The sequence below is a fragment of the Haemaphysalis longicornis genome, unplaced genomic scaffold, assembly GCF_048455015.1.
Source record: "Haemaphysalis longicornis isolate Haplotype H1 unplaced genomic scaffold, Haemaphysalis longicornis Haplotype H1 scaffold_1, whole genome shotgun sequence".
Taxonomy (NCBI): domain Eukaryota; kingdom Metazoa; phylum Arthropoda; class Arachnida; order Ixodida; family Ixodidae; genus Haemaphysalis; species Haemaphysalis longicornis.
The window spans coordinates 383,997,485-384,009,623 of NW_027526203.1; the positions used below are offsets into that span (position 1 = coordinate 383,997,485).

The 12,139-nt window shown below is 43.9% G+C and overlaps 1 protein-coding gene across 4 annotated transcripts in view; it reads left to right on the forward strand.

Annotated features, from left to right (window-relative positions):
* LOC144155219 (uncharacterized) overlaps window positions 1-6,012 on the forward strand; it is a 37,966-nt gene extending 31,954 nt beyond the window's left edge. For all 4 annotated transcript variants that reach the window (XM_077686541.1, XM_077686542.1, XM_077686543.1 and 1 more), the window contains exon 9: window positions 1,535-6,012. In XM_077686541.1, coding sequence (XP_077542667.1) covers window positions 1,535-1,650 — 116 coding nt within the window. In that variant the 3' untranslated portion in view covers window positions 1,651-6,012. The remainder of the gene's footprint in view (window positions 1-1,534) is intronic.
* Window positions 6,013-12,139: the final 6,127 nt, after the last annotated feature.

The window sequence follows — 12,139 nt, forward strand, 5'->3', positions numbered from 1 at the left end:
ACGCAGTGAGAGTGGCCGAAACATGGCCTAGAGACTCCAGACTACAATTTGCACAAGTAATCCCACAATGTTCACAAATCACTTCAGTGTTGCTTTAAGTTTGTACTTACATATCTTTTACTGTGCATAGTGAAAACAGAGGCAGCAGAGGAAAACGTATTGGCGGTAACATGTTTGCAGCATCTCTGCACAATGTTCACGCGGGGGAGAAGAATTGCCTGACGCTGTGGTCGAAGCTTAGCACTGGCACTTGGAAAAGCTGTGGCTCATTCGGTCGAGTGCTTAAAAATGCGTGCTAAGCTGAGCAAATAAAACAAGAATATAACTAGGAGCAACTACTAACCAGCTATAGAAATCAGTCAAGGCCAGCAGAATTAGCCAGGTTCTTCTCAAAGCCTTCTTGATGGGGCAGATTTACCCGAAACTGTTCGTCAAACAATTTGGATTCCTGCCTGACGTTCCCCCACGGCAACTTCCGCATTTTTAATGATCCCAGTCTGGTAAATAAAACAGCTGGTACCAAATAATCTGATAAAGGACGGCTGTGAAATTGGAAGTTAGATCAGTTAGACTCTGCATGGCCAATGGAAAATTGCACACAATGGATGGGAACTATCACCCTGCTTGAGGCATTAACTTTTTCATTCAACAGAACGGAGACGATTCATGCGTGGGGATAATAAAGGCCGAACTTCACTGAACCTGAGTCCTTTATTACATAAAAAACTGTGACAAGGGTAGACTCGACCTCCGGGTGTGCCAATAAGTATATTCGAAAGCGCTATTCGGAGTCACGTTTTACGGCAGCAGCATTGTTCTTAAGATTGTAGCGGACCATCTGCTTAGGCAGGCCCGTACTTCTGACGAGGTTGGCCTGTTTTGCTCCCTGGTCGACAGCGTTGATTATGTTTAGTTAATCCGACAGTGAAAAGGTTCCGGCACTGGCTTGGTTTGGCTGCGCCAACGACCCATTCTGTGCCGACAATGTTGCCAGAAATAGTAGTTTCCTCACCAAAAGAGACAAAAAATGCATATCGGGTGTATGCTCACACACAAAAAAGCACACCGCGAAAGTCCACGATTAACATTCAGTCAAAACAATTTTCGCCTAAAATTGATTCTGTTGTAGCCGATAGTCTGCTGTAGCCGGGTCCATTATTAGCGGAGTGGACTCCACTTAAAATGCATGGGTGCCAAACAAACCAACAGAAATGGTCTGTTGTAACCGGAAGACCGTTGTTGCTGGATCTGTTGTAACAAATGTAGACTGTATGGGATTTATTGACTGCTTATCTCCTAGAGTTTGTCCAGGTGAAAGATGCCATTTCTCTTGAAAGCCTCTGTTTCATTTCTGTTTTCGTGTAGCTAAAATCACAGAAATTTTCGTGTGTAAATGGTGGAAACTTAATGCGAGAAATCTTTATTCCCAACAGCATCTGACAGCAGTAAGTATTGGAACAGTTTTCTGTCACCTAATATTGCTGTGCAAATGCTTGCTTCACATGCCTTTGCCTTCGGTCTTCCCTCTGCCCAGTGTCCCCGTCGTCATCGTTCCTGTGCCTTAGCCCGCCACTGAGCGAGCGCGACTACTTCTTCCACCTCGACGAAAGTGAAGGCATCTGCGACCTTTTCGACATACTGCCTGTGTGATGCAGCGAGCTCGTGTCGCTCGTCAAGCACAGCGGCTGCCTTCGTGCGCACACCATCCAATGTAACTGTGGTGGGGCAGTAAGCTTTGCTTCAGGGCTTACGGGGTTTTAAGAGCAGCTTCTTTTTCCACTTTTTCTCAGCAAAAAGGACATGCTCACAAAAGTGTTGCGGTTTAAATATAGTTTGGGTCTTTCAGCATGTGGTACTGTATTTGTCATTAGTAGCACAGCCCTTCAAGTAACTCCTCGATGTATTACTCTGGTTCGCATTACGCCTGCTAGTGTGCAGAAATGAGCTGTCTGTGAAAAAGCCTTCTTGGCGGAAGTGTGCTTTTTTCACCTTGTGTTTTGTCAGTGTTGATGATTTTTTTTTTTTTTCCCTCCTGGGGAGGGAGGGGGGTGCACAAGGTTGTTCTTGTGATTCTTTTTGTGGTTTTCCTCTGTGTTACAAAGTGAGTGCCTTTAAAAGCAGACATTTCTCTCTTTTGCTGTAACTCATCCCACATCATCAGATTTGTACATAGACTTGATATTTTTAATCTGTACAAAAGCGCATATATAATTATGAAAATTCAGTTACCAGTCCGTGATCTCATTTGCACACAACCGCATAACTCATGGTATGTTGCTTTTATGTGGCCATCTTGGAGTCCGTGGTGCAAAAGAGTGCTGAAGAGCTCTGCCATTTTGATTTTAAATCTGTCAATTGACCAATAAATCACTTAAGATTACCTGCCATGGTGGCTCAGTGAGGAGTTGCGCTGCTGAGCCCAAGAATGGGGGTTCGATTCTGGTCGCGGTGACGGCTTTTCAGATGTAGGCGAAAAGTGAAAACACCCATGTTTCGAGATTTTGGCACTTGGTCAAGATCCCCAGGAGGTCCATCTTAATCTGGAGCCCTCCACTATTGCATGCCTTACAGCCTAGGTGCAGCTTCCATGTGTTAAACCCCATAATTCTGATTTGACATCAATTAAGGACTTTTTACCTCCAAAATAAGTAAGCGGAAAGCACGGCATATGTTTGCGCATTATGAAATACCAGTGCTGGCTGGATCACATCATGTAATGCAGGCCCATGGTCATCAATTTATAAGTCGTATTTTTTCAATCCTATCACATTTTGCCTGCACCCATTGAATTCAAAATGAAAAGGTTGCTTAGAATCAGAGGGTGCTCGAAATGAGGAAAATCAGTTGATTTGTTTTGTTCTTTCAGTGTCGTATTACGTGACCTGCAATCATCGGTTGTGTTTTCTACTGAATGTGTAATTCCATGATTGATTCAACTTTTTCACTGAGTCGGTATGTAGGCTGAGGCAATACAGAGTGGAGAACCAGTCTTAGTACGCTGCCTGGTACGCGGTGGGCACCCTGCGCATGTACACAACCGGTTCTGGCCCCCCTACGAGTTGCGCAATTGCGCCGTTCGATTACCTTGTACCATACTGGAACCACCTCACTACCCTGTTCTAGCTCTGTAATGAATAGGTTGTGCAGGAATATTACGGGGTGTAGCCCTGTTGCCTCGTCTACAAAAGAACTTTTTTGTGCATCTCGGCACATACCAAAGATGTAGCACTCCGAGGAGAATATGTTCAAAGCTAGCCGCTCATTGACAGTAAGGCTTGGCTGCACTGGTAGGTCCCACAAAGCTACCTGCTCTCGGCCCATTTGTTTGCTTTGAACAGCTTCACTGCACCGGCACTACGTATGAGCGTAAAAAAACTGGCTTTAACTACCGCGAGCAAAGTGACGTGTAGTGCATCCCCTATACACTTAACATACGTTAGCACAGCAAATACTCATGTCACACATTGCCTGAATACTGCCTTCTTTCTTGGCAACTAAAACAAAATTTCACGGAGTGTCTGCAGGATTTCCTTTTTCAGGAAGGGCAAAAGGAGAGAAGTAGAGGACAAACACTATGCAGTACGGAACTGGTGGCAAAATATTTATTGTCTGTAAATTTACTACTTCAGTTGCCAAGCTATGTAAATTGAAATCGTTTGTAAACAGAGTGATGTCAAAATTGTAATTGCAGCCAATTTTTTCCAAATTTCAGGGAGGGCTAACAAATCTCTCTCTTACCCCCCATTACCTTCTGCAGGTGTGTGCTTAACCACACTACTAAAATTTCCTCACGAATAATGACATTAATAACATTAGGCTCATTTTTGTGCTTCACAACCAGTGTCCAGTTTTTCCCCACTGGTTTAATCATGGCTGAATCAGAATGTGGACATGATCGTCTGCAGTTCTGAACTCACACACAGAGGCTAATATTACACTTTCATGCATGTAGAGTAAGCGAGTCTATTAAAAATGACCTTATTCCTGTTCATGGGACATCCTATTTATGAAACATTATATCGTTTAGTGCATTATGAGTAGTTCATTATTTTGCTGGACCTTCAAGCTACTGCAAGCCTCTGTGCACTTGAGAAAGCATATACAGCAAGAGCTTACTAATTAGAACTGCAAGGGGACGTCATCTCAGCTCGAATTAATGAAATTTCAAACTAATGGAAGTGAAAAATAACAACAGTACACGGCAGTAGGGAAGTAGCACAACATGTCACTTAATTATTTCTTGAAAAACTCCATAATCTCCGCCTTTCTTTTGCCCTTGAAAGTGAAGCGAGTGCACTTTTTGATCTAAGGGTGGCTAAAGCGTTATGCTGCTGAGCCCCAGGACATGGGTTTGATCCCAGCCGTGGTGGCTGCTTTTCTGATGGAAGTGAAAAGTGAAGGCGCCCATGTCGATATTTTGGTGCACATTAAAGATCCCGAGGTGATAGCAATTAATCTGGACCTCTCCATCAGGTTGCCCCTCATAGCCCTGGTCTATCTTCAGCATGTTGAAGCCCTTAAAGGGGCCGTGCAGACAAAATACAAGTTTGTTTTATTCGAAAGATTTGTTTTAAAGTGCCCCCAGTGCTTGTCCGGAAGCAAACGATGCTTTATTCTCTGAGAAATTAATCAATTTAAGTTAAAATTTTGATTCTCAGTGAATAAAGCATCACTTGCTGCCGTAGAGGCACTGCGGGCACTATAAAACAACAAATCTTTCGAGTAAAACAAACTTGTATTATGTCTGCATGGCCCCTTTAAGGCTTCTTCAATTGACCTTTTGTTCTTGGCGTAAGTCGATAGCGTCCTTTTCGGTATTGTGTGTTCCTTTGCGATTTCTTGCTTGGACAAGAGTGCGGCATCCACTTCCTGCAGGATGTCTCTCTTCTCTTGTAGTGTTTTGGTGCGGTATTTACTGTGGGCGCACGCCACCGTTAAGTTGGAGCTCTGGGTCCAACTGCGCCACACCGCTGATGCCATGACAAACACACTTAAATTACATGGGCTGAGTTTCTGATTCGTCACTTCACTTGTGCAAAAAAAAAAAATTGATGCAGCCACCACTGCAGTTCTCTGGCCCTCATGGTAGTTTAGTTTTACCCAATTTGCATACGGTGGCACGTTCTTCAAATTATCCATTGTGGAACCTACTCTCATTCGAACTAACGGTATGAAGCTTGGTCAGACCAAATTGTGCAGTTGGAATTATCCATAAATTCTAATTATTAAAGTTTGAATTAATGAGCTTTTACTGTATATAGGTAGGGCTTTATTACACTAAGGCCCTTGACAACAACATTATTAGACTGCAGGGGGCTACTGCTAGACTTAACATAAACACAATGCACACAACAGCAGTAATTAACAATTTGTCACTGCTAGTTTCACAATTCGTTACAGCACTTCATCTTGATCTTTTTTTAACATTGAGGTTATCAGTGTCGTTATGCATGTGGTGATGTGTCAAACCACTTGTTAATGTGAAATTTGGTTTAATGGTATTTTACAGGTTTTTATAATCTCTGTAGTGCTTTGATTCAGCAGCCATTAAATATATTAAGGGCAGCTGGGCTTCAGTTTGTGTTCGAAATTCTAGAACGTGTGGGTTTGAGCCAAAATTCCTGTTTTTAAGATAACCTCTGCAAGTTATTGTCGTAGATAATTTTAAAGCAGCTTCTTGAGAGTGCTGATAAGGGTCTGTTGTAAGCCTTGCTGTACAGCAGCTTTACTTCAAGTTTTGTGTACGTCTAGTTCATCTTTGTTGCTGCTGCCGAATATGTATACCTGCCTTCACATTCAAGCCTGTGTGTACCCCTTAATCATGGTGGGTAGAGAGAATTTACTTAAACATAATGTGCATACAACCATCCCTTATTTGAATGATATATGTACATTGGTCATCCTTGCATGTTTATATCCTGTTCGTCATATTTTCTGCCAGAGTAGCCAGGCCATCATTTCCTGATCTGTACAGATGTTATCTTTCATAAATATAAATGTGTTTTCCTCTTTTCTTGTGTGCGTCTACTTCACTTTTGCTGTTGCATGAATATTTGTAAATTATTAGTCAAGCAACTTTCTTGAGAACATTTCCTGCACTCTTGGGCTAGAAGCTGTTGTCTGGGAATGCCTGGGTCATGGCTTGCAGCTCTTCAAGAGTAGTGGTACATTTTGTGTGACTCTGTGGGTGCCTGATATTGGAATGCATTGGTACGCATTCAACCTTGTGCTACACATTACATTCCTTAGTGTAATTTCACTGTGCTCATGTTCTGTCTCCCGCCTTTTGTACATAGTAGGTGCGTGTAATTTGTACAGCACTGGTGCCACATTTATTACGGCTAGTGGGCTGCCACTTGCCAACAGCGGAGCATGTTTTGGTTTCGAAGTTATGTGATGCACCTCTTTCTTACAATTTTATCACATTTTCGGTCAATTTCCTTGTCTGCTCTCAGCTTTCTATCCTTAAAAGTGTTACTGAAAATGTGTTGCCTAGTCACTTCCTTGTGTTTATTTGTTGCTAGCTCTACCAACTAATAGTTCATACAAGTGCACTTGCTAACAGCCAGCAAAGTTTTTACCTTTCTGTGTGCAACTGGTTAGTTATAAAACAAACAATATGCACTGAGTACTTCAGAGCAGTGAAAGATTCAACACAGATGTTTCAAGGAACTAGTTACCCACAGTGGCACCTGGTAACATGGTGAGTTGAATCTTTATTTTGCTTAATGTAGGACATGGGAAGGTTAAATTATTTAAATTTCGTGATGTTTGTGAAGGAAGAGATATTTCCAAACTGTAAACTCTAGAAATCTGTTCGGCCTACAAAACTAATGCGTGTAAATATTCAACTCTTGCACAACTTGCCAATATTTTACATTAGGGTGTATATAACAAATGGACTGGTCTGGGATCTGCCTGAGCTGTGCAAGTGGCATAGTGCGTTTACGGTCTTACAGTCGATGCATTGCCTAGGAAGTGTTAAAAAGCTGTCATTCTTGCAAATTCCATGCAACAGTGCTGTAGCAGAGCGTTGTGCAGTTATGTAAATATTGCTTATGTGGCAGTCATGACCTTAAGGCTTCATCTTTAAGGGCTGTGTGAAAAAAAAAAAAAGTGCTGGTGTTTGCCAGCTAATGTCATGGGTTGCTTTGTCATTTAAGGATCTAAGCACAGTTGTCTAGCTTGAACTGTGCTTCATTTTGCACATGTGTCAAATAAAGCAGGGAATGTTTAAAAACACCTTCTCATACTTCAGATGCCCGTTCATGTGGACTTTATCAAGGTTCAAAGAAACCTTGTCAGCAAGGCTTAAACGTCAAATTACTGATTTGCCGGTGCCGTCGCAGTTTTTTTAATGGTACTCTTCATACTAATCTTTGTCTTGCTCCACCACACCACAGTACCCCTGTGCTGCGAAGAGCGGGCTTGTGCACAGAAGTGTGCACTTGAATTTTGTCTGATTTTTTTACTTAGCTAGGTTGCCTTCTGGGCGGGGGATCTTGTTGGTATTTGGCACCCAGTACTGAGCAAAAAAACAGTGGGCTACACGTCAGCTTGATACGCAGCACATGGCATTGCAAAATGAGCTAGCATAGCCAACCAGATGACAGAACGATGGTAAAGCTCTGAAAAACGCAACAGAATTCATTAAAGATGTTTATTTGACATCCATTGTACGGTTCTGCTGGTCCCGCTCAACCACGCAAATGAATTGATGTATGCTGAAACTGGAGACCTTGCTAATCATTTCAGAGTTTAAAGCTACGTCACTAAAACCAAGTCGATACTGGTCCCGAAGCATGTAATGGGGTTATGTCATCAACAAGCATCATGTCGAATTTCCATCGTTGCGAAGCTTTTTGTGGTATTCAGCAGATGTCAAAGCTTGCTGATTTAGGTACAATTAAGATTTCTCATCCATACGCACCTTACAGCCTATAGAGTAATGTAGGCACACTCTGAAACCATGAACTTACCGCAGCCTTTGGGTCTTGTGCACCTCCCAGGCGCGCTTTGTCGAGGAGCGCTAGGAGAAGAGGCAGAAAGGAATCTCCCTCTAGGTGGCACTCTGTGACGTCATTACCTGCGGAGTGGAAACGAAATGGCTACCCCTCAGCTTTTCAGCTGAGGGGTAGCCATTTCGGATTCCACTCCGCAGGCACCAGCTTTTCAGCTACCCCTCAGCTGAAAAGCTGAGGGGTAGCCGTCTGAGAAGTGTTTAAGGGGCCATAAAGACAAAATACAACTTCGTTTAGTTTGAAAGAACTGGGCTTCAGTACATCACTCACCCCCATTACAGCCACAAAACGTTTTTTAACAGAAAACACCAAGTTTTTAAAAACGTTCAAATTTCGCCCTACTGTGACGTGTTACGGGCAGGAGTGATGTCATACGGGCTGGCAATAAAAACAATTCAGTATGTCAACTGCGCGTTGGCGTTCAAGTTGTGCAATGAAATGGATCCCATGTGTCTTAGCGATGGTGTAGTTTAGGTGGCGGCCGCCAATCGCACGAACAAGATTCTGTGAAATAATGGAAAAGTTGCTGGAAAGTGGCTAAAAAATAGCCACTGGTTAGCATTTTTTTAATACTACATTATTTGTTCCAAGTTTGCGATAAAATTGCCATGATTGTCATCGGGACAGAGTAGTGTTTCTGATGAACCAAACGTGTATTTTGTCTTCATAGCCCCTTTAAGGAGGCAGAGAAAGGACCGGGAAGAGTGGTGGCTGTGAACAGAGAAATTCACGCTTACTTTCTCGTGGGAGACTGCTGAAAAAAAATAAGGTGGTGCTTTTCACAGAAATTATCATTCATTTAGCCACTGTACTGCTACTTTGAAATGCCACGGTCACTGACTGACGAATAGTAGCATCGACTGAAAAAAAAAAGCATTGATTCTTCATAAGGAATTTATAAAACCACAGAATGTGATTGTAAGTGTATGCATGCGTGCCCCACTCGTCCATGCATCCCCATTTTAGTGAGATGTGGTAACCCACCGCCCCTCGTGAGGAGAGGTACGACTCCGCTGCTCAGTTTGCCTGAAAGACCTCAGTATTCCTCAAGCGGAAAGCGGTCGCAGTCCCGAGGCACAACTGTGTTCATCTGTCATAGTCACTAGTTAAAACAAGATCGTGGGAGGAGCGGAACCGGGCCGTCAGTGCCTTCATGTGAGGGTGACCTTAGCCCCCTCACCATTCTGCGCATCACATTTTCTAAGATGAAATCGTCTTCCTCAAGAACGTGTACATGTACTAGTAGTAGATTCTTAAAGGGACCCAGAAAAGCCTTTTGTAAAAGTTACAAAAGGTCTGTATTGCCGCGTAGCACCAATATAGCGGTGCAATGCTGTTGGAATTATTGATCTACATTCAGTATTAGCTGCGCGAGAAGCAATTAAGGGCACCTCTCCCCCTTGTCGAGCGATTCCTCCTCCTCCTCTGCTTCTTTCAAAGCAGCTGTAAACACTGGGAATAGCCATGTGACATAGCGACGCTCGACTTCCGTTCTGCGCTAGCTTCATTCCTGCACCTACGCACGCGTCAATCGCTGCGGACCCGCCTTTGCCCCGGGATCGCGCAGGAAGGACGAAGAGCCGCCGGAAGCCAATGTCAGTGACGTTGCCGGCGGCCGACGTCACCGGCAATTGGGCGAATCGGGGGCGGCTCGCCGTTGCGTCAGCCGCGATCGCCGTTGCGGCGTCGCGCTCATCGGTTGAGAAAGGCTATCTTCAAAAATTGTTTAAAAATTGTCCGTACAACGTATGGGGCTCACACTTTGCTCAAAAATCCCCGTTATGTGTTCTACCACCTGAATGCATTTGATTGCCACCTTCATAAAGCTTTTCTGGGTCCTTTTAAAGGCCAACTGCGCTCAAATTTTCGACAACGTAAAAATAATCTCACATAAAAAGAGTGCGAAATGCAAAATACTACGTTTTAGACATTAACGCGAGCGACGCAAACGGCTCACGACATCGGCGTTTTCGGAACCAACTGAATCGAAAAGGCGGCCATTACCGGCGACCGGACGTGACGTACGTGATAGAACGGAAGCGGCCGCGCTAGAACCGGCGGCCGCTCAGAGCCGCCTTCAAATGCGCGTGGTAGCGTCGCGTTTCGCCCTGTTATTTCCAAAGAACTCCCGCTAACGTTTGCTCGGGATAATTCCGACATCGAGTTGCTATCAATCAAAATGAAGTAGAGCGTACGACAGTTCTTTTTTTAAACGGAATAACTGCCGTTGTAGCAATCCTTGGCATTGCGAGTAAAAAAGCGGGCCCTTATTTACAAAGCTAGTTCGTACAATATCGAAAAGCAGCTTTTGTTAACCGGCGCCTCGGCTGTCACATCGCTCTCTTTGAAGGGAATAAACCTCACGCGGGCGGAGATCAATGACTTTTTTTTTACTATACATTACGTGAAAACAGCTTCCTGAATATCAGCCCACTATTTTTCGCCTCGCTGCACATCGAGAATTGAATTATAAAAGGGATCTAAAACTATAAGCCAGCTTCCACAGCTAAATGATGCACTAAAACAAGAAAAAAGTTACCTATCTACCGCTGTTTTCTACTTTCACCAGACATGTGCTGTTCAAAACATTTTAGTTTCAAGTTAACTTAATCTAGCGCTCTACAAAAGTAAATACTTCATTTTGAATTGAAAAAAAATCAAGTTGATTGTTTATGAGAGGAGCAGTTTTGTTAGCTTTCGCACTTCGCGAAGACGACGGCCGATCTTGGTGCGGATGTATTTCTTACCACGAGCAAGGCTGATTTTGGTTCACTTAGCGAGTGAGAATTTATAACATGTCCTTTTTTTTCTGTGATAGATGCAATAGGATTGACAAATGTAAGGCAAGTGTGCGTGTCGCGCTGTTCTTCTATACTAGAAATATTATTTTCAAGTGAAAAGATTTTTGCTAGCTCCAGAACGTTCGTAAGCGTGCGAATAGTTCGTAGGCTTCTAATCTCTTTTACTGCACTGAAAAAAAGGCGGATATTGCTACTTATATGCGCGTAGTTTTAAACGTGATGGCGACGGCGGTACAGCGCGGTGGTGTAGCAGATTGATTGATTGAGAGGCTTTAATGAGAAAGAGGCAAGAAGCCCTAGCAGGAAAAAGGGAATACGGGGTGTGGGTGGGGAGAGGGCTTACAGATTACAGATTATTGAAAGGTTATAGTATTCAGTTCTTGTGTAGTGCTCTTGAGTTAAAAAAAAAAACACATTGAAGGGCAGCAGTGAATGTGCATAAACTGGGCAACGGTTGCATATCTTCCAGAGGATGCACTGAAGAAGGGACCGCCGTTCACGTAGGCGATTGAGTTTGAAAAAAAAAAAAAACTGAAGGGCAATGCTGCGAATGTGCTCAAACTGGACAACAGTTAGAGTTCTTCCAAAGGGCACACTGAAGAAGGGATCGCCGTTCACGTATCAGACAACCTTATAGAGGCCACTGTGTAGTGAAAGCCGCACAATTCCTTCAAGTAGGGTGGTGTCACTCCGAACTTTTAGTAAGTGTTCTTGCGCATCATTTGGGAGGGCATGGGAAGCGAGGAGTTGTTCTCGACCTCGAAAAACTTCGGGCGAACGCGTTCCTGCGCCCGGCGGAGCACCGTGCAAGTCGCCAGAGAAGCGCGAGCTCCACGGGACAGGTTCCCCAACCTCCGTCACAGGCCGCTTGGAACTTGTTTCGGCGACTCTCCGCCAGGTGCTAACGTCGTCTGCACGGAGCTACTTTGAACGACGGTACCTAGTGTTCTGAGTGTTTACGAAGCTTAGGATTTTGCCGTGGTGATCGTAAGAACTAAGACTTCTTAATTTGGACAAATAAAATTTTGAGTGCAGTTGGCCCTCAAGGATTGTGCGCAGCAGCGAACTTCAATCTTCAGTGCTTGTTGGCTTTAGCATGCGGGATATGAAGTTGCCGGGGGAAGAGGGGGGTGTAATTTGTGGTGTACGTATGAATGCACGAATGTTATGCATGGTCATCATTCCCACGTTACTTCGCTCAGCTGGCGAAAAAGTTCGGGAACACCGAAGCACTTACGGTTGCGATACGAAGGCATTAATGTCCAATTGAACACCTGAGACGCTTTGCTTCCGCCCCGCGTTTTCGAAATGCTTCGT